Consider the following 23,734-nt stretch of genomic DNA (forward strand, 5'->3'; position numbering starts at 1 on the left):
TTTCACTTCTGTCTGTAATCTCTTTTCAATTCTGGAATACAAAACGAAATGTGTTTTTCCTCGATGTTAGTATTTTTCTAAACTAAACAAGTCGCGTAAGGCGAAATTTCTACATTTGAGTCGAGCTGTCGAACTCACGGAATGAAACTGAACGCACTGTATTTTTTTTCACCAAGACAGTACAGCTTCGTCAATCCCCGCGAGAAGGAAATCGCTCTCCTCCCACGTGCAAAACGCAGTGATATGCACACGCCAGAATAGCGCGGTAGCGTATTGTGCTAAGCAGGAAAGCGCGCTTTTCTGTATTCGTGTTAACTTTCTGAGCTTGCTTTGAGCACAACCTATCATATCTATATGTTTTTGGAATCAGGAAACGATAAAGAATAAGATGAAATCATTTTTGGATCGATTTCTTAAATTTTAATCGTAAGACTAATTAATCTACTTTTGTTAATTGTGATCACATTTCAAGAGTAAACATGACATATGTATATATTTTTAGATTCAGAATGTCATGAAGAATACGATGCAATCAAATTTAAATCTGTTTGCGAAAAATCGATTTTAATGACAACTTTAATGAGCAAACTCATAAATTAATTTGTAAGCCTCCAAGCTGAAATGCAATACCAAAGTCCGGGCGTCGTCGAAGATTACTTGACCAAAATTTCAACCAATTTGGTTTAAAAATGAGAGCGTGACAGTGCCGCCTCAACTTTCACGAAAAGCCGGATATGACGTCATCAAAGACATTTATCAAAAAATGAAAAACACGTCTGGGGATATCATACCCAGGAACTCCCATGTAAAATTTCATGAAGATCGGTCTAGTAGTTTTCTCTAAATCGCTCTACACACACACACACACACACACACATACACCACACCCTCGTCTCGATTCCCCCCTCTACGTTAAAACATTTAGTCAAAACTTGACTAAATGTAAAAAGCACAAACAAACCCACACAAAATGAGTGATAATAAACTAACGAAATCACTAGGGAAAAGTTTTAGTCAAGCAAAAGCGATTGGCAGACACCAGTACATACCATACCAGTATCGTTTTGTTTTGTTTGACTTTATTTTGTGTATCATTGACTGTTGTTGCTGAAGCAGACCTTCAACGATTTTTTTCAAACTAAGATAAACACAAAAACAGCGAAATAAAAATAAAAATAAAAAAAAGACCGTAAACTGTTGAAAATAACCGTAAACAGCGGTAGATCCCATTAAAGTGTTTTATCATGTTTTGTTGTTGCTGTTGACTGGTTTGGTTTTGTATCCTTTTGTTTTGTTTTGATTTGGTTTGTTTTGTTTTGTTTCTGTTTTGATTTGTTTGTCTCGTTTTCATTTCTTTTTGAAGTGCCGACATCAAACAGACAGTTACTAGAAGTCACAGACGCGACGAGTACTGAACTGAAACAAAAAAAACCACACAAAAACACAACAAAAACAATAACATGGAAAGAGACATAAACAAAACCGTAAACATCCTGCGCTGATGGCCTAGCTCCCTTCCCAAAACAGCCTTACGATGGATACCTCAAGGGAAGAAGAACAAAGGAAGGTCAAAAGAAACGTCGCGGCCAACCGTCGAAAATGACCACCAGAGCGGAGGACTGATGACCTTTGAGACGACCAACAGGGCAACTTGAACGCACGAACAGTCAAATGTGGCCTTGACACTGAAGGAACGAGGTACGTGACCAAAATAGTAATATTACAGAGGAAAATTTGAAGAGGGCACATTTGACAGTTTAACTACATTTTATGGACCAAGAGTCTTGAAAACAGTCTCTTGATCAGCCGATTCACTCCTGCAAACCTTGCAGCGCGTCACTGTAACCTTAGACGAACTGACTTCTCATTGGTTTAATATGTGCGTATCTTCATCCTTGAAGAGTGACAATACTGACGGCTATAACGCTGTCAACCGATCACGAATCTTCTCACGTGATATTTCTTGATCATATGACCGGTATCGCCGATACATTTCGCCGCAAGTTAGTACAACCAACCAGGCACGGTGTAACGTTCGCCGAACGTTCGGCGACATTGTTCGGCTTGGTTCGGTTGTAGTTAGTAGCGGGCTTAACATTCGCCGAACGTTCGCCGAACCTAGTTCGGCTTTCTTCAGCTGTAGTTAGTAGCGGGCTTTACGGAGAGGAGCGCGATCCGTCTCGGTCCTTGGGTTTTGGCTAGCCAAGCCTCACTCGTATCGGTGATTACTGATATTTGTTGGTGACTTGTTGGTGACTTGTTGGTGGCTTGTTGGTGGCTTGTTGGCGACTTGTTGGTGGCTTATGAAACAAAAACCAGTTAATTTCAGTAACATCTTGAGGCATTGCCTTCAAACTGGAATGACATTGTGCTACCACATTTGACAAAATGCACAGGTATTGTTCAGTCGTTTATATGAAAGCTCGGGTGCCCTTGAACCCATGCACTCCGGGGAAGGCTATTCAACAAGTGACGCAGCTGTCACTAAGGGGTTACACAGTGGCACGTGATCTATACACACTACTCGGGTTTTTTCCGGTCGACTTCGCTTGATAGAGGGAGAACATCTTTCCCATGACGGGTTCCAAGCGATCGATGGAGACAGAGGTTTGTGTGTCGATTCTGATTTGTGACAGGCATAAGTATAGTGACAAAGCTGACACCTGCTGACACATACCCTTTCAACAGAAATATTCTACTTTTGAACACATTTCTGTTACAAGTTTTAAACACTTTGTGACATAGTACATAGTTGTACTGGCAAAACGTAGCACACATACAGTTCACTATTGTTCAAATTAACACTTTTGTAAACTATGACATTATTATGTGTGCCGTGTTTGCCAGTAGAACTATGCATTATGACACAAATTGTAAAACACTTGTTACAAAAATGTGTTCAAAAGTGGAACACTTCTAGTAAGGGTGTAGCAGCAAGTGATCTACGTGTCACTCGCCTTGTCTCCCTCACATTGTTCTTGGTAGAGGGAGATGATCTTCGTCATAACCGGTTCCAGTCGGTATATGGCGGCAGAGTCCCGGGTATCGAACCTCAACTGCCCCAGGCTGATGGCTTGTGAGATCTCCGCCAGACCAACCTGTCTCAGCATGACCTTGTGCAAAAGACCGTGTTGCATGGTGACTGTGCCTTGCACCTCTTTTGGGTTGCTCCATTGGCCTCTGCCTGTGCTCCCTCCATCTGCAAAAAGACATAAATAAATAAATAAATAAATAAATAAATGAATGAATAAATAAATAAATAATCAATTAATCAATTAATAAATAAATCTACAATAAGTCAATCAATAAATCAACATATAAATCAATAAAATTAAATCTTTCTTAAATATGCATGACTCTAGTTCTGTGAAGCTAGAACTTGAACTAAAAAAAACATCTTGTTAGATCAGCATGACTTCAATTCTCTGAAATGGTCAGGTATAACTTTGGTAATCTGGTAAGAATCTTGCTAAATCTGCATGGGTTAACTTCCCTTGGAATTATGCGGTCAGATAAAACTATGGCAAACTTCTAGTTAAGGTGATATTGTCCTCGGTGTGTTCAAGAACACCAGAAATAATGCATTCTACTCTCAAATAATAATAATAATAATAATAATAAATAACTTTTCTATAGCGCGAGTCCCATCAATTGGCTCCAGGCGCTTTACAAATTCATTATAGAATAAACTAGCACAAATCAACAAGCATACAAAGCATACATTTAACTGAGACATAACACCAAGATCCCAAGCACTAAGCAAAACTATCTGTCCATGATGTTCAAACTGGCAAGTACCTCTCCTTTGCATTCATTTGAATATTTGAGAATTCTTGCTGCATTAATATGATCTCAAAATTTTGAGGCTTAAACTTGCTGTACATCACAACCACTCTGAAATAGATATCGCAATGTCGAAAAAGAACAAAAGTCCATGCTTACTATACTTGAAGTTCAAGAAAAAGGTGTGCATTTCTTCGCCATTGCTGCTGATGATCTTGACGTCTAAGAGACAGTTTGCTTCGTGCACGGTGTCCTGGGTAATGCAGCCATTGGCAATGTCCAGAAGTCTGTCCAGGTCAAAGCGAACTGATGGGGCAGAGTCTTCAGAATCAAGAGTTTCCTGAGCCTTGATGCTTGCTTATAAAAGAGGAAACATATATCTTTAAGCTATTTATGCTCAGCTGAATAATCTTCAGAGAATGGTAAGTCAAAAATCAAGTTGAGTTTCTCCACTCGGCCTTTTTTTTAAATTTTTTACCCCGAATCCAGATGTATTGTTTTTCCTGTCTGTTGTCTAGTCTCGACAAGAATTAAGCTATGTCTAACTTAGGTAGCATTTGTCAAGAAACTATTATATTATAGATTAATTAAGAGTATGTGCAATACATTAGATGTTGTAACTCGTCGACCATTTCTTAGCACTTAGGTCAATTTGTGTACTGCTGTGATTTTGAGTGTGATTCAAATTGGATAACATCGGTTATTGTCATCATTTTCACGAGTTTTCATTCACAAGCACCTGCGAAATAAATATCATGTTCCCCAGGCAATAAATCCCCGGTTACCATTGTGAATGAATGCAAATGCGCTAGTACGCTATCATACAGGAACAAACACAACTCCAAATATAGGTTCCCTCCACTGTATTATTTCACTGTATTATACAGTTACGATAAACATACACACAAATATACACAATCATGAACATAAATGTTAGGTATTCAAATATTAGGTACTCACAGGTTTGGATGTAAAACAGATCGAGATTACAATCCCGTGCACAATTTCACTAACAAAACCCTCTCCCCTTCACTTATATAGAGGAACTAGATGAATACCCGCTTCGCCGGGTACGGCTTCGCCGGGAAGAAGTCGAGCCGAATACCCGGCTGCGCCGGGGACCCGGCTTTGCCGGGAAGCCGGGTGTACGCCGGCTTTGCCGGGAAGCCGGGTGTACGCCGGCTTTGCCGGGAAGCCGGGTGTACGCCGGCTTTGCCGGCGCACCGCACGAAGGAAGGGAGATAAACGCGCAAAACACTGGAGAAGAGTAATACCCGGCTTCGCCGGGACAGTGACCTTCTAAAAATAGTATAACGGGAATATGGATTGAGCGTTGTCGACAGTGACCTTCTAAAAATAGAAACGGGAATATGGATTGACGCCACACGAAGGAAGGGAGATAAACGCGGAAAATACTGGAGAAGATAAGGAAGAGTTACTGGGAATGGATCCAGAGAAAAACCAAAATCGGTTCAGCGCTGCGCGCTGAGAGCACGTGTTGAAATATCTCATCAACCAGGTTGTGTCCGGGGTGTAGCCGAATATGGCCACCAAATTTGAAAGAGATCCATCGAGAACTTTGGTCGTGCATCGCGGACACACACACACACACACACACACACACACACACACACACACCACACACACACACACACACACACACACACACACACACACACACACACACACACACACACACACACACACACACACACACACAAGTCGTATATATATAGATACACAAACAGTCCGTGAACTCACAGGTACACGATATCTACTTTACTGGTATCAAATCACGGCTCGGGTGTAGTCAGAAAAAACAGTTACAGTTCATATTCCGGCAGACTCAAATCACCGTCTGCTCTGCCTACTAAACACTCATTATATCTTACGTAATTAGGATCTTATAGACATATTTTAACTCTGTTAATACACAAACTTACACAGCGTCTATGGCCGTTCACTAGGAAATGTATCAGGATACTAATTCCTTCCTCTGGCGACCTCGGTCTACTCAGTTCCTTTCGTCCTGTGACCTCTATGGTCCAACTATACGGACAAACATAACCTTGCAATAACTTCGCGAAATCCCGTCGAATTTCAGCTATGCGGGTCTAGAGTTATAATAATTCGGCGGATTCTCAGATCCGTCACACTTGTCATCTGTTCGCTATCTCCCTCTCAGACTGGTTATACGACGCACTGTTAAGTGCTTTACTGTCGCATCTCCCCGGGCTTCCTTCCTCCCGGCCGATTACTGCGACAACCCCTCAATGTCCAAGGACAGTGGTAAAGTGTAACCATACCCTAGTTGCGATGTACAACGTCAACTATCCCCGGTCAGTGAGCTTCATTCACAGTGCGTGCAACACACTTTGCTATGTCACGCTATATCTCTGGTTAGCGTTCTAAAAGTGTGGAGGATATCACTGTCAAACTCTGCCTGTTACAGTGTTATTCGTGATTTCCTTCCCAACCATAGTTGCATGAAGCAGGTTATACATGGATAATCAAAAGCAAACCCAATAGAAACGCTCGGGGATTCTTCGGCTCTTTTCATTGGCGTTTCCCCAGACCTAAACAGACGACACGACACTGCTTTGCAAAGTTCCACAAACGAACTGGCAAACTGGCAAAAGTAAACAAAAGACAAAACTACTTCATGAAAGGTCATAAATTCATCATAAACAAATGAAACCTACCGATATGTTTTGTCTTCTTACAAAGTCATGGAGTGCGTGTATCTGTGTTTCGATACACAGACGTTCGGAGAAACACGAACGTCAAGTTCAAGTCAAACCAATTGACCCCTGACACACACATTTTGACCCGTGCACGTTGTATCGATAAACGAAGCGCAAATAAGAAATAATAATAAAAGCAAAGAAAATAGCAACAAGACATGCAAACATCTAACAAAGCCGAGCAAGCAGAATGACAGGTCTAATGAAAAACAAAGAGGCACTGAGTCGGAAACAAGATCGCGATTCTTTCCTTCGCTGCACGACGCAAATCTTCTGTGACCTTTGACCCAACGTAGCTTCCACATTCGATCACTAAGCTTAATATTTACAACTGAAAGCCGAGGGGGTGGAATACCGAGATGAACCTACAGAACTGTGCATCCTCAAACCTGACATATTCATCCCAACATTTTATGAACTCAAAAACACAGAAAGTTGCTTTCACACGCCAGCTTTGATTGCCAGTGATTATCAACACTACGATACTCGTGTTTCAAAGCATGACTCCCTGTGTTGATTGTGCACTTATTTTGTCACCTCCAAAATGATGACAAAAACGACGTTTGGATGTTTGTTGTCAGACCAGCTTTTTTGTCGGTCCTCGGGGGGCATATCGACTTTTGTTTCGAAGGCCGCGGTCAATAAAACAAAAGACGATATGCTCCCCCTCGGACCGACAAAAAAGCTGGTCTGTCAACAACCCATCAAACATCTTATAATGTCTGTTTGTGACTGTTTGTGGACAAGATGGTTGGCGTTGCTTTGCATACATTCCAATCAGAGAAAAAAGAACAGATGTCTAAGGTAAGTTTACAATCAGCAGATCAACCAGTCGTTAAGGTCACGAGCTAGAGAATTTAAGTAAATGACAAGTTTATTTTTTTGGAATACTTGTCAAAAGAAATCCGAAGCACAGACTGCTAAAGTTTCAATTTCAAGAATCAAAAACCGAGAATGAATACTTAATGGATAGATTAATCATTAACAGAAAGGAACATTCACCAGGACTAATCATCAGTCTAATGTACATTTCTTTTTGCATGTCAATGTTTAAACATTAGATTCTTGTCTTTTGATTCTTGTCAGAAGAAACGCAATTTGAAGCTACTTGTTTACACCCTGACGATCTTGGTAAGAGTAAAAGCAGGAGGCTAACCTGTGAACAGTACATGTGGTGATTTGTGTCTGTATGATTAATTTGTTTTATGTAGGTTGTACTTTTAATTGTTCTATTCTGTATATATATGTTCTTTTGTAAAGGGCCTAGAGCCATAGGTTAGGCACTTAAAAATGTCCAGTTATTATTATTATTATCATTATTATTATTAACCTGTTGCTTGAACCGCTTCTGGGAAAGCGTCCTGAAATGAAAACAATAACATCTTTTAGCGAATAGTGATAGTAAAGTAAGGGGACAGATCAGTCACTACCAAAACAGAATTTGACTGAAACGTTCCAAAAGAAAAGAGAGAGCAAATATAAATTTACATACAGTAATTCAGATATAGTGTTTGCTTATTTGTTTGGTAGTTTGTTTGTCTGTTTGCTTGATGTTCACCTGTGTGTATTTCTTAGCTGTTATGTAAAAACCAAAAAGCTTTTTTGCTTATCAAATCTATTTTGATGTTTAGGGTCATAACAGTAATTTTTGTTTATTGAAAAAAGTGGAGAAAATGTGCTCACCGCTAGAGGTACTTCTTCTTTTACCATTGAAACAGTAATGAGCTGTGCACTGGTCCGTGAATACCCTTGAAGCTTGCCTGTGTGTTCTGTCAGAGAGTCTGTTTTATCTGACTGAATCCACACCACGATCTGAAAAGTCAAGGAAAGAATTCTAGAGGTGTGTCTTAATACTACAGTGGTACCTGCGATGTCTGGCCCTTTCGATAACAGGACTTTCCCCATGGGACGACACTGTCGTTATTTTTATCGTTAACCAAAATATTACATTTTACACCGATCGAAACAGCCATTGTCCTACGAGACCGCGAAATCCCAAGTTAGGTAATCATAAAAGTTGAAAGATGCTCGTATGACATGTATATGGTAAATTATGCTATAGCAGCTATAACTTTTGACATCATCATGTTTTTTATTCTTTAGAGAGAGAGGGAAGGGTGGTGGTCAAATCGTAAGTACCATACTGACCTTCCTCTCTAGCCCGCTGACGTTGCGACAGTCTGTGGCCAGCACAGCGTCCGGCCCTGTCATGGTCACCACTTGCGTCATCGTAGCCACGTCATACTCTCTTTTAACACAAAAACGTCACCTCTTTCATGTTTCCTGATGGCAGGTTGGAGGAATAATCATTTTCATAAAGAATTCAACATTTCCACGGTATATAATTTCATGTCTGCATATGGAGTCACATGGAATTTACATGCATCAGTGGCTTAGTTCGAGATGGAAATCCGCTGACTGCATTATGATCAGATGGAAGCTGTAATGAGAGTGTACAAGGGTAGATGTTACATTTTTTTTAAACAGCAGCCAGTGGCCGTTATGATCATTACACTTTTTTGTAGTGTAAGATAATACACTTACATCTAAAATAAAATTGTTAAACGTGCTCACGTACGCCATATATGTGACAGGCACGCCAGCCTGACGAAGACCTTGGACGAGTCCACTGCTATCTGATAGGGTGGCCAGGGTAAGCACGAACACGTCACGGAACTGCAGAGGTCTGGGACCGCCAGCCTTACACGTACCGGCTGAAGCTTCTGGTGAGGAAAACGAAAATAACAAGCTATGAAGGCGCTATTTGAAAAGTATGACATGATGGAAATAGTTTGAATTTTCGTGTGCATTACTTAAGGCCAAAAAAAAAATAGGTCTGTTTACGGTAACCCGACCGACCCTAGTTTTTTCGCGCGACCCTAGACTTTTTTTTGGCATTTGGGAAAAAAAAATCTTGTTTTTGGGCAAAATAACGTAAAAATATGGTTTTTGGGGAAAAAAAAAAAAAATCCCGACCTACCGACCCTATTTTTTGGGCCTATGTTACCGTAAACAGACCTATTTTTTTTTTGGCCTAATCATTCCATCGCTAGGAAATTCGGGTATCTTCCTTCTAGTGGAAAGCTAGCAGCAAAAAGAGGAGTACTGCCCAGGTGTGTGTGTGTGCGGTTAGCTGTAATCTGGCACCTGCAAATAATAGTCTTTCAAAACAAAAGCTATTGTGAAGATAATACTTGAATGGAAAGCTGCAATCGAAACCTAGCCTCTGAAGCCAACAGCTATGGGGCAGACAGCACTTTACAGAAAAGACGTTATCAAGAAATACAATTCAAATACACAAAATGCAAGATAAGTTAACAAGTAAAGTAGTGTCGCGGACAGTTGTATGTAGTTATAAGGTTCCTTGGTCGGGCGTTGCTGACAGGTACCTGTGTCAAGGTGGGAAGACCGGTAGCTGGGCTTAGCTCAGTGATTCACGCTTTGCACGCATTGCACGGGACGTTCACGGTAAGCTGCGCGCTATTTGTAGGGTTCACCGTTTACCTGGTTGCTGACTGAGAAATTCATAGGCATTCTTTTTTCTGTCTCGGCCGAGACCAGATGTTTGTTCGAACGGCTTCGAAATTCGTGTGTGAATTGTCGTTTGAGTTCGAAGTTATTTTCAGTAGTAATGTACGTCTACTGTGGACTTTGTTAAAGTCGGTTGCGTAAAGTGCGCGATGTTTTTCATTAGCCTGTGTGAGGTAAGTCAAATTTCTTGGTCTAATTGGATAGACTTTTGTCAGTTTTTGCTGAAGGTGAATTAGCGGCCGGTGGCAGGGGACAGGGAACCTACATTAGTTACCAGTTGTACTGTTTTGTCTCGTCTTTGTGTTGTTGTAAATAGTGTTCATCATAGGGTTTAAAAGGAAATCATTATAATGGTAAATTATATCGTAGAAGGAAACCAAAGTTTAGTCATTGTGCTTCCTCCTCATCCCTAATAATGATGTCTATTGGGGGAGGAAGTCACGTGTCTTATATTTTTGGGGAGAATATTGACTTTGGCCTTCTAGGCTTTCAGTGTTTACTGTCGAAGACAGACCGGACGGGAAGGTGCGAACCCTAGCTTCACAGCATGGAGGAGGCTCCACCACGCTGCTGCTTGAGCAGCCAGTTTGGACTCTCGCATCGTCACCCCCACGCTGCTGTGTGAGCAGCCCCTCTGGATCTTCTCCGAGGCTTCATTACGCTGTTTTGAGCAGCTATCTTGTAACGTCACAGCGGCGCAACCACGCTGCTGTTGGGCAGCAACATCGAACCGGCGCCGTCGCTGCAGAGTGTGTGCCGTGTGACAGCTCTTAACTGGGCTGATTCTCTCACCCCCGCGACAGAGACGCAGGTGTCGACCCGAGGGCGCACCCCCCCCCCCTGAATTCGTCGAACGTGTAGATAAGTACTTTCTTACGATAGATATCATTTATGGAATGAGGAGGGCCTTTATGACGTACGTGCTTTGTGTTTGACTATCCTGATTGTCTCGTATGTCGTTTGTTGTCGTTATTTTGACTGTTGTGTACTTTCTCATGTTCATTATGTTCATCCTCATGTATTCGTGTTAACCCTTTCATTGTTCCATCCATCGTCACCCCCATATTTCACCCAACTGGGAACTATTAAATACTTTCATTTATTTACATTGGTGTTCTGTGAGTGCTGTGTTGTGTGGCCAAAGTTTTTATGTGAAAAACTAAACATGCAAACGTGCATGCACGCGACAATGGCGAGCTTGCCAGGATAAATTCTCTTTGAATTCAAGGAATTCACTTCATTTTTGTCGTTGGCCACACTTCCCATACACTGGACACTGATGTACTGTAGTTAATTGGCTTTTGTTGTTGTTGTCTGGTAACCTTGTGGGTTTCCTGTCCTTGTTACCAGTCAGCTGTGCCTTGTTTTGATTTTTCATGTTTTGGCTAACCGTTTGCTAGTTTGTTCTTGTTTATGGAACTTCGTTCTGGTCGTGTTCTTGATGATAGTGCTATCATGGCGTCTAGGACGGAAAGTAGTTCGGATAGGATTGCTAGGTGGCGTTCACTTGCTGAGGAGCTAGGTGTTAAATCTACCAGTATTCCTGAGTTTATTGCCGAGCGAATGACCCGTGAAGATGCGGAACAGGCTAGACTAGAGCTAGAGAAGGAGAAACTTGAACTAGAAAGGAAAGCTTATCAGGACAAGCTAGAAGTAGCGCGTCGAGAGACTGATGAGAGAGTTAAGTATGTTCAAGCTCAGCGAGAGACTGATGAGAAAGCCGCATATGAACGTACTCAGATGTTTGAAGAAAAACAAAGGCAAGAGAGAGAGGACCATGACCGTAAGCAAAAGCAGGAAGGAGAAGAGCATGACCTTCGCATGCAACTCCTGCAGAGAGAGTCTGAAAGTAAGAGGGTGAAGAAAGGAAGTAGGGATGGAGCTGATAATGAGGGAGATTCCTCAGGCGAAGAAGAGTCTAGTGACCTTCGTGGTTTTCGGCCTTCCATACCGATGTTTGATGAGAGCAAAGAAAACATAGCTACTTGGTTGAAAAGGTTTGAGAGAGTCGCTACCTTGTACAAGTGGAAGAGAAATACGTGGGCAACTAGGGTCTCGACTAGGTTGTCGGGTAGGGCTGTAGAAGTGTACAACACTCTGGATGATGATAGCGCAGACGACTATGACGGTTTGAAGGTCGCGTTGTTAGGCCGCTATCAGCTCACAGCCGAAACCTACCGCCGTCGTCTCAGAACCTGCAAGAGAAAAGAACATGAAACGTTCAGACAGTTCGGTGCTCGCATTGAAGAGAATTTGACTAAGTGGCATGAGCTTTCCGAGATCACAGAACTGAAACAGTTGGTTTTGCTGGAACAGTTCTTGCAGACCCTGAGCGCGGACATGGCCGCGTACGTTAAGGAGAAAAAACCTCAGACGTTAGCCGAAGCAGTTAAATCCGCTGAGATTCATTTTGAAGCACACCGTGACAGTAAGAAGTTTTTTCAGCATGATCGTGATCAGGGGGGAAAGGCTGGCGTTGGTGAAAAGCAGAAAAGTGGAGATAACTCAGTTGGTACATCCGGTAGGAAGTGTTTCATCTGTGAATCCCCCAAACATTTGGCTAGAGATTGCCCCAAGAAGAGCAAGTCGACTGGAGCGGTGAATAGGGGTCCTGAGAAGTCCTTACCGCCCGTCAGTGTACCCACTTTGTGTACTCCCTGTAGCCAGCAAGACTACGACCCGAGATGCCTGGTTGTAGTGGATGGTGTTGCAGTGGAGGGGTTGCGTGATACTGGATCTCAGGTTTGTGTCGTGAAGAGTTCATTAGTTTCCAGGTCTCAGTTCACAGGACAGGATCTTGAGGTTTCTATGGCTGAGAAAGACATCAAGAGGCGCTATCCAGTGATTAAGGTTCAGGTTGATTGTCCTTTCTACACTGGTGAGGTTGAGGCTATCGTCATGGATACACCTGTTGCTGATTTCATTGTAGGTAATCACGCCCGGCTGGGTGACTCGATTGTTCTTCCAGTGTACGCTGTGTCCAAGGTTGTGTCAGTTGTCACTCGTGCTCAGGCTGCCGCTGAAGGGAAGAAGTCGACTTTGTTACATGTTGCTGCTCCAGGGCTAGAAACAGTCACCCCTGAGCAGTTGTATGACCTTCAGCGGAATGATTCGACTTTGAAGAGTTGTCGTGAGGCGGCAGATCGCCGAGACGTCAGAACGTCTGGTCACTCCGGTGAAGTTGGGTTTGTTTGGAAGAAGAAGATTCTGTACCGTGAGTATCGCGGTGGTGGTAGCGTCTATACTCAGGTTGTTGTTCCCCAGCAGTTGAGGTTAGGTGTTATCAAGTTGGCTCATGAACCGCCTATGGGAGGTCACATGGGTGTTCAGAGGACACGTGATCGAGTTTGGCAGCAGTTCTTTTGGCCAGGTATGTGCGCAGACATACGTCGCTTTGTGTTGTCTTGTGATCAGTGTCAGAAGGTTTCTCATAAGCCACAGAAGGTACCGTTAGGTAAGATGCCTCTCATCGATACGCCGTTCGAGCGTGTGGCGATCGATCTGGTGGGTCCCATCATCCCTGCTTCTGAGTCTGGTAACCGGTACATCTTAGTGTTTGTGGACTACGCTACTCGGTACCCGGAAGCCATTCCCTTGAAGTCGATTGAGGCTGTGAAGGTTGCAGAAGCGATGTGGGCAGTCTGGACTCGAGTAGGAATTCCCTCAGAGATTTTGACAGACCGTGGTACTCAGTTCATGTCCGAGGTGATGAAAGAGGTGGAGCGTTTGCTGGCCATCAAGGGTTTAGCGACTACTCCGTATCATGCGCAAGGAAACGGATTGGTGGAACGATACAACGGAACACTCAAGACCATGCTACGCAAGCTTGCTCAAGAGAAACCGAAGCAGTGGGATCGCTACATTCCTGCACTCCTCTTCGCTTATCGTGAAGTTCCACAGGAGAGTCTGGGATTCTCTCCCTTTGAGCTTCTATACGGCAGGACAGTGCGAGGACCCATGTCTGTTCTTCGCAACCTATGGACGGAGGAGCAAGTCGATGAACAAGTTCGTACGACTTCTGAGTATGTGGTTGACTTGAGGAACCGGATTGAGGAAACCTGCAAACTGGCGCGTCAGAATCTGTCAGCTGCTGCACAGAAACACGCGAAGGTGTTCAAACGGAAGACAGTGCGAAGACAGTTCCAGCCTGGAGACAAGGTTTTGTTGCTGCTGCCGCAGAAGAAGAACAAACTGCAGTTGTGTTGGCAGGGACCGTTCGACGTTTTGGAGAAGAAAGGCGAGTCAGACTACAGGATTCGGATCTACGGGCGTGAGAAGCTGTACCACGCCAATCTTCTCAAGTTGTACAGAGACAGACAAGGGCGACAGGGTCAACCTGTTGTGGGGTTTGAGCTAACAGAGATCAGAGGCGACCTTTTCAGCTGTGAACCTGATGATGCTATGGCCCACTGCGTCAGTGAAGATCTTGAGATGGGAAAAGGCATTGCCGTTCGCTTCAAGCAATCGTTTGGAAAAGTTGATCAACTTAGAGCACAAAACAAGAAGGTGGGAGAGGTAGCTGTACTACAGGTAGGTGCTTCCTACGTTTACTACATGATCACCAAGAAACGCTACTTTCACAAACCCTCCTACAAAACGCTGCGGTCCTCCATGGAAGCTATGAGGGACCACTGCAAGCAGAACAATGTCGCTTCCCTGGCCATGCCGCAGATCGGATGTGGATTGGACGAGCTGAACTGGAGCGTCGTCCGTGAGATGATCAAGGAAGTCTTCAAGAACTCAGGCATAACTGTTAAGATCTACACCTTCGGTGGTTAAGAAAGTATTTTGTACATTTTTGACGTGCATGCTACAGGAATAATGCATATCTTTTTGTTTGCTTGTTTTGTCATGTGCGGGTGATTCCCGGTAGTCGCAACGTGGGAGCCGACTACCTCAGTCGGGCATGCGTTGAATAGGGATCTTTTGCAGTGTAGACAGATGTCTATGCTTAACTTGGGGGGCATTGTCGCGGACAGTTGTATGTAGTTATAAGGTTCCTTGGTCGGGCGTTGCTGACAGGTACCTGTGTCAAGGTGGGAAGACCGGTAGCTGGGCTTAGCTCAGTGATTCACGCTTTGCACGCATTGCACGGGACGTTCACGGTAAGCTGCGCGCTATTTGTAGGGTTCACCGTTTACCTGGTTGCTGACTGAGAAATTCATAGGCATTCTTTTTTCTGTCTCGGCCGAGACCAGATGTTTGTTCGAACGGCTTCGAAATTCGTGTGTGAATTGTCGTTTGAGTTCGAAGTTATTTTCAGTAGTAATGTACGTCTACTGTGGACTTTGTTAAAGTCGGTTGCGTAAAGTGCGCGATGTTTTTCATTAGCCTGTGTGAGGTAAGTCAAATTTCTTGGTCTAATTGGATAGACTTTTGTCAGTTTTTGCTGAAGGTGAATTAGCGGCCGGTGGCAGGGGACAGGGAACCTACATTAGTTACCAGTTGTACTGTTTTGTCTCGTCTTTGTGTTGTTGTAAATAGTGTTCATCATAGGGTTTAAAAGGAAATCATTATAATGGTAAATTATATCGTAGAAGGAAACCAAAGTTTAGTCATTGTGCTTCCTCCTCATCCCTAATAATGATGTCTATTGGGGGAGGAAGTCACGTGTCTTATATTTTTGGGGAGAATATTGACTTTGGCCTTCTAGGCTTTCAGTGTTTACTGTCGAAGACAGACCGGACGGGAAGGTGCGAACCCTAGCTTCACAGCATGGAGGAGGCTCCACCACGCTGCTGCTTGAGCAGCCAGTTTGGACTCTCGCATCGTCACCCCCACGCTGCTGTGTGAGCAGCCCCTCTGGATCTTCTCCGAGGCTTCATTACGCTGTTTTGAGCAGCTATCTTGTAACGTCACAGCGGCGCAACCACGCTGCTGTTGGGCAGCAACATCGAACCGGCGCCGTCGCTGCAGAGTGTGTGCCGTGTGACAGCTCTTAACTGGGCTGATTCTCTCACCCCCGCGACAGAGACGCAGGTGTCGACCCGAGGGCGCACCCCCCCCCCCTGAATTCGTCGAACGTGTAGATAAGTACTTTCTTACGATAGATATCATTTATGGAATGAGGAGGGCCTTTATGACGTACGTGCTTTGTGTTTGACTATCCTGATTGTCTCGTATGTCGTTTGTTGTCGTTATTTTGACTGTTGTGTACTTTCTCATGTTCATTATGTTCATCCTCATGTATTCGTGTTAACCCTTTCATTGTTCCATCCATCGTCACCCCCATATTTCACCCAACTGGGAACTATTAAATACTTACATTTATTTACATCGGTGTTCTGTGAGTGCTGTGTTGTGTGGCCAAAGTTTTTATGTGAAAAACTAAACATGCAAACGTGCATGCACGCGACAAGTAAAGTAATAGTTATACACATAAATTAATAGGAGATAAGCACGCCGCCTTGGCAAATACATTATGCCTGTTTAATAGTTATAAAAGTTCTTCAAAAAACAAATATTTTGCGTACTCTTTGAGGCTATTTGGTTAAAAGTACCAAGCAGGGCTTTTGTGCCCACATTGATTTCTCGTAAATGCATATAACCAAAAGCATATATTGCCGATTTCCTTCAACTAGGCATCTGATAATGGACACTTTATTTTAGAGTAAAACCACGAAATACTACCGCCGACATGAAGTTCTTTCAATACAGAAGCCAGGTTCAGTCCGCAGGTTTGGCAGTCGAGAGGAATGACGTCATTGTCATGACCCGTGCCTTGATGACGTAATTCACGCGGAAGAGGACCATCAGTGTGCAGAGGCAGTTCCACCTGGTAGGTTTTCACCTGGCCCAGTTCTGTCATATACCGGCACTTTTCGATCTTCAAGTAGAGCATAATAGATATGTATCGTGTTTACGAAATAACCGTGTAATGTCATTTAAAAGAAAGCACGGTTCCAAAAACAAATAAACTGCTAACGTTCCAACATTCAGAATTAAAAAAACAAGAATGGTAGGCAATTGGAACGTTTATTATTGACAATACAAAACGTTCCATTTACTAGTGCGTCGACCAAGAGGTCTTTGAAGTAAACAAACACACAAACACTTGTGAAAAAGATAAAGAGATTATCTCAAGGTCGTATGGATCGTTTGCAAAATGCCGGCGAGGTAAAAATGGAATCATGAAACACTTTGCCTATGTTTTTTTCCTGGAGCCACCATCACCATGATATGCTCGCTGGTTTTCGTAAAATGGAGGGAATTGGAACATAATAATTATTAAGATTAAATACTTTTTGAGGCCTTTGTGTTCATGATGGCTTCATAACGCTGGTACATAGTTCATGCCGCACGAGAAACACGAACTGCACATGCTTACCTGGTGACATGCTAGCACCTTGACATGTGGTAGTTAATATGAATACCTAACTAATAAGCTCTCACCTAAAATTACTTGATTTGAAATAATTATGTGAATGGTCTCCTTGTCTGAAAGCGGTATAGAGTATAAAGCAAGGCACAAAACGATTGATTTTGAAATCAGATACGAAATTTAAACCGGTGACCATATTCAAATGAAACATTCGTAGTGCATTGTACTTGTAACAGTCTGTTTACACGCAAAATCAATAATTTTTGGGAATTTAAAATTCAAAAACCTGTTTACGGGTTTTACAACTTTTTTTCTGGAAGATTGCATAGCATCTGCAAAAATACCTGTAATGATTAGAAACGTTAATTGAATTATCTTGTGTAAGGAGGCATAATGGAGGCATAATGCCCTAAAAAGTTTCAAAGTAATCCACCAGTTCATTCCTGAAATACAGAGCTTTTTGTGTTCTTTACCCTCACAATTGACACAAAAAAAACTCTCGTTTTCGACAGCTAATTCGATCGACATCTGTGGTATGAAATACTACTAGTTGGTAGTAAAGTGGTAGTATCAAATTCCACGAGCTAGTAATTACGTGGAAGTATGAACTTTCCGAGTTGGAAGTTACGTTGCGCTATAAAATACGATCGGTTGGTAGTTACGAGGTTGCATGAAGTACTATGAGTTGTAACTTACGCGCTAGTATTTAATACTACGAGTTAATCGTTCACCTCTCTAGTGACAGCCCCAGGAGATCTGAGGGGCATGTTGAGAGCGAAGTGCAGGAAGCCTGGAGGGATAAAGTTATGGAAGATCCTGGCAGCCCACAGGTGCAGCTTGGTCACGTGACTCTGCAGCTCCTCTACGAAACCCAGGAACTCCCTAAACAGGAAATGAAAAAAGGGCGGTGTTTTCAATTGTGATTTGAAAAAAATATCAGTAATTCGAAGCTACAAAGAGATACACTAAGAGAAAGTCGATAACCTTAACAGAAGATTGGAGAAAGTTGTTGAACTCTTTGCCTGTCTCTCTGTCTCTGTCTCTCTCCCCCTTCTCTTTCTCTCTCTTGCTCTCTCACACACACATATACACGCACACGCACAGACAGACAGACACACAGACAAAGACACACACACACACACACACACACACACACACAGTTTTACCTTTTCAAATGCTCGTGTAATAGATTGTTTTCTTTCAAATCAAGTTAAATGAATTGTTATTCTTGTCATGTAGAAGATGGTAAGTTACTTGCCTAAAACTATTTTTTTTAAATATACAAACTGAGGAATTTATATCTTCCGAACGAATCCTGAGAGTCAAAAGTTCAAGGGCAATAACAAAATGGATAGGCGAGAATGGAACTCTTGACAAATACCCGTTTTTACCCGGAAATGCTCTGATATCTATCCTTTATAAATTACACCGGCCTGGTTGCTATTCATGAGACCAGAAACTCATCGCTTAAAATGGTCAACGAAACGTTTTGATTTCAAAAGCAAATAAAATAAAATCAGGATATGTTTTCAAATGCACGCCGAAAATCAACCACCAAAATAATAACATTCCAGGTTTATCCTATTCATTCATAATATCTATGGTATCACCAATGAGTCTAATCACTGTATTGATTGTTCAACCTTCCATAAAAACAATTTGATTTTCATGGATAGTATCACTAGTTACCATGCAAAGGCGTTTTGCGAAACACTTTGAATGATCTTATTTTCTGTGCTCGTCAGGGATGCAAGTCTCCAATTTTTGAAATCTATCTTTTAACATAGAGGGGGAATCGAGACGAGGGTCGTGGTGTGCGTGTGTGTGTGTGTGTGTGTGTGTGTGTGTGTGTGTGTGTGTGTGTGTGTGTGTGTGTGTGTGTGTGTGTGTGTGTGTGTGTAGAGTGATTCAGAGTAAACTACTGGACCGATCTTTATGAAATTTTACATGAGAGTTCCTGGGTATGATATCCCCAGACTGTTTTTCATTTTTTTGATAAATATCTTTGATGACGTCATATCCGGCTTTTTGTGAAAGTTGAGGCGGCACTGTCACACTCTCAATTTTCAATATAATTGATTGAAAGTTTGGCCAAGCAATCTTCGACGAAGCCCGGACTTTGGTATTGCATTTCAGCTTGGAGGCTTAAAAATTAATTCATGACTTTGGTCATTAAAAATCTGAAAATTGTAATTAAAATAATTATTTTATAAAACGATCTAAAATTACGTTCAGCTTATTCTTCATCATTTTCTGATTCCAAAAACATATAAATATGTTATATTTGGATTAAAAACAAGCTCTGAAAATAAAAAATATAAAGATCATGATTAAAAGTACATTTTCGAAATCGATTTAAAAACAATTTCACCTTATTCCTTGTCGATTCCTGATTCCAAAAACATATAGATGTGATATGTTTGGATTAAAAACACGCTCAGAAAGTTAAAACGAAGAGAGGTACAGAAAAGCGTGCTATGCAGCTCAGCGCAACCACTACCGCGCTAAACAGGCTCTTCAATTTTACTGCCTTTAGCACGAGCGGCGGACTACGGTCATTGTGACAAAATGCAGTGCGTTCAGTTTCATTCTGTGAGTTCCACAGCTTGACTAAATATTGTATTTTCGCCTTACGCGACTTGTTTATTTCTTTACGAAGTTCTCATATCTTTTTGTCATCAAATTATGATGCAAATTCTATTAAAGTATTTTCATCTAACGTGCCCCCCCCCCCCCCCCCCCAATGTATCCAATTGCAATCACATTGCTGTGTGAAACTTGACAAATTGTTTCTCGATGTAATATGATAACCTGACAGTTCGCTTTGGACTTTAAAGTCATTTACATTCTCATATTCATCGCTGCTTGTATCTACATATTTTAAAATGCCACCATAAACCTTAGACTTCTGCGGGGGGTCTTCAAAAACGCTATCCTGATTGTCCTTGTGGTGACTATGAAAGGAAAAACAACACGATGTAAGCATATATTAAAGTATTTTGCAAACACATTCACTGACGTTCCTTTGGCCTCATCACAGATGATGTACAGTTCGCTATCTTGAGCACTCGCGGCCAAAGTCTTGATCATATCCTTATCTTCTGGGCTCCAGTAATGACAGCAGTGGTAATGGACCTTTTTCGTCTGTTGACACACACACACACATACACACACACACACACACACATGACACACACACACACACACACATGACACACACACACACACACACACACACACACACACACACACACACACACACACACACACACACATGACACACACACACACACACACACACACACACACACACACACACACACACACACCACTAAATGTAGTATGTAGTATAATTACATTTCCATAGGCACTGACCACCAAAAGTCCTATACTCCGCTGTAAATTAAAACTGCTATAAAAGAAATATCAACTATTCATTATTGATGTGAATGATGATGATGATGATGATGATGATGATGATGATGATGATGATGATGATGATGATGATGATGATGATGATGGTGATGATGATGATGATGATAATGATGATGATAATGATGATTATGATAAATGACAGAAGTCAAGAGAATATATTATATGCGCCACAATATTTGTAATTGTTCTTAATGCGTAAGCAATCAAGCAAGCAAGGAAGCAAGCAAGCAAGTAAGTAGGTAAGTAAGTAAGTTATATTGTTTTCTAAGGCTGTCCTCATGGAAACTAGGGTTGCTTTCTCCCTGGGGAAAGCCAGCTGGTATACAGAAAGGGGATTCCTTTTCTTTTCTACATTCTTGTGTTCATGTTACCAAACTCTGAGACTTATGTTGTGAATTATGGATATGTATCGTGCGCACGCGTGCTTTTTATAAGCAATAAAAACTAAGACTGAAATTTCTTTTTACAAATTAGAACCCTGCTCTGTAGAACGACCCCGCTACCTTCTCTGGATATTTGGCGAGCAGACTGTGCTTCAGGAAGAGCGAAGCCCCTGTGCTTTCGCTGAACATGCTGAAAATATGCACATCCTTCCCGGCTTTGAGCCACTTCTCTGCCTGCAGCAGCAGCACGACTGACTTCCCTGTGCCAGGCGGACCTGCAAACTACATTGTGTGAATATACGCGAAAAAGCGTATAGTTCAAACGTCTTAAACCCAAAAGCCTTCCAACATTACAGAGTGAAAGTTGGACTTTTCCACAACATTTTTGGCTAAAAGAAATTCTTCTGCAAGAGGAAAATAATCCATTTGCCTACTCCAAAATGTTTTATTGGTGTTCAGGCTAAAATAAATATCCATTTGATTGGGTTATCCGCAACATTTCATTAGTGTTTAGGCTAAAGAAATATTTCTGCACAAGGAAATCATTTCCATTTGACTTTTCCACAACAAATTTCTATTCTTTAGGCTAAAATTAGCACTTCTGCAGACGGAAAATGCACCAAACCTGACAAGTAAACAAGAGCTTCGTCGGAGCTGAGAATCACCAGCTGGCCTTCATAGAGAACAAATTCCATGAATCTTTCTGCTGTTTCCGATACGCCTTCCCCCTCAGAACGAACAACTTTGGAGGCTGATGACATCAATGACGGACAGAACACCTCCACTGTGGTGGCAGGACCAGCAAACCTGATGGACAAGACAATATTTTATTTTTCCTTCAAACGAATTGGACATGAAGCTTGATCACTATAACAGTATCGAGAAAAATAATTAACAAGAACAACAAACAAAAACTAAAAGAAGATAATGTAAGAAATAGGAGTTTAAACTTTGTTGTTAAGTGTATCATATGGAAGTTTTGCTAAATGCTTGCCCTCATCATTCTGATTATCATCGCTCCACGGCTATCGCCAGTTTCTCTCTGACAGCATGCTGAATTATTGCGCGAATCTATCAAAACAAGAATACAGAGTTATCTCCCATATATATGTTTTTTGTGAGCACTGATCTAAATTTGAGATCAGTGTTCGCGAGACGAAAATGATTGCAGATTGGCCGACTTCGACAGTGATCTCCGTTCTGTTCTTCACAGTTATGATAAAGACATCGTTCTAAGGGGGGTCCTGATTTGGCCTAAATGGTCCGCTGGGCCCAAAAAGCAACAGCTAACTAACTAACTATCGTTCTAAGGTCAAAACAAGTCGACATTTTGAGACTGCTGTCGGAAGGAGACCGTGATATATGGTTGCATCACTCTCAACTGGTTTAAAAAAAATCGTCTGCACCGGCGCGCGCCGAAACCAAGGTTGATTATCACGTGACACTTTAGAGTTGTTTGCACAGTATATACATCCGCGAAAGATAGCTCGCTTGAAACTGTCTTACATATCAATTCCTTTGTAATTTAAAAATTACACAACACCATGAAAAATCATTATCGACGATCGCGAATCTGCTTACATCCATAACACATTACGAAAAGATCTAAATATGTAAAATATCGATTTCCTCTCCAGAGAAGGAAAACCAAGGCATCCTGTCAGGGATAGAATGAGACCCGAAGGGAAGTAACTCATTTTTGACCTGAGTTCAGGATGTGCCCTCATACGATCATTCTATTTTATGTTATTTTTTTGTAGACATAAAGAAAGAAAACAAATAAGCACAAGAATTTGAATTAGGTAAGACAGGTACACGTTCCCTTCTGAATCACATATTGATGTCAGGTTTAGTTTCATACATTCTGATAATTTTCTAACAGTAATGTCCTATCATAAATACAAGATTTCGTGTTTTGTCGTTTTTGAATAAGCATTAGTCATGCTCTCCATGGCCATATTAAGTGCCATTGACGATCGAATTGTTTGCTTCGAATAAGCTCCTGATTGCCCTTCAACAATAAAGAAATGTGTATTATTTCTACCTTGCTACCAGCTCCTCATACAGATTCTTTGACATGTTGGGATCCTTTCCCTTCTTGGCCATCAACTCTTCCCACCATTGCGTCATTTTCTTCATGACGTCATCAGACACTTCCCAAAAGTGTCGCCTGTCTGACACCTGATCTGACGTAATGCAAAGCTTTGAAGGGTCCTCAGAAGATGCTATTCCCAAGCATTTGCAAAGGTCCTGTTAACATTTTGAAAACAAAATACTTTCAAAATAAAAAGATTCAAAAGAAGTCTTTGAAATATCATTTATTACGTTTTCTATTTCAATAAGTGTTGAAACTTAAGCATTCAAACTGAACAGCAATAAAGAATATTGTAGCATCACCCTGATCAAGTTTCTTATTGCTTTTACCCTGATAAATAGCAATTGCCATGATGATAAAGGCCATCGTGTTCTGTCAGAGTGATGTAATAAACCGATCTTTTGGAATTGCAGCTGACTGGATATCAAACAAGATAGCGATA

At 41.9% G+C, this 23,734-nt stretch overlaps 1 protein-coding gene across 1 annotated transcript in view; it reads right to left on the reverse strand.

Moving 5' to 3' along the window:
• Positions 1-23,734, reverse strand: part of LOC138958169 (uncharacterized) — a 34,647-nt gene continuing 10,913 nt past the window's right edge. Inside the window, exons 5-16 of the mRNA XM_070329248.1 lie at positions 23,242-23,447; positions 21,823-22,004; positions 21,318-21,472; positions 20,399-20,523; positions 18,111-18,261; positions 16,689-16,884; positions 9,106-9,250; positions 8,676-8,775; positions 8,211-8,339; positions 7,858-7,888; positions 3,943-4,140; positions 1-3,199 (exon numbers count right to left, since the gene is read on the reverse strand). Coding sequence (XP_070185349.1) covers positions 2,943-3,199; positions 3,943-4,140; positions 7,858-7,888; positions 8,211-8,339; positions 8,676-8,775; positions 9,106-9,250; positions 16,689-16,884; positions 18,111-18,261; positions 20,399-20,523; positions 21,318-21,472; positions 21,823-22,004; positions 23,242-23,447 — 1,875 coding nt within the window. The 3' untranslated portion in view covers positions 1-2,942. The remainder of the gene's footprint in view (positions 3,200-3,942; positions 4,141-7,857; positions 7,889-8,210; positions 8,340-8,675; positions 8,776-9,105; positions 9,251-16,688; positions 16,885-18,110; positions 18,262-20,398; positions 20,524-21,317; positions 21,473-21,822; positions 22,005-23,241; positions 23,448-23,734) is intronic.

This window comes from Littorina saxatilis, linkage group LG2 (genome assembly GCF_037325665.1).
Source record: "Littorina saxatilis isolate snail1 linkage group LG2, US_GU_Lsax_2.0, whole genome shotgun sequence".
NCBI lineage: Eukaryota > Metazoa > Mollusca > Gastropoda > Littorinimorpha > Littorinidae > Littorina > Littorina saxatilis.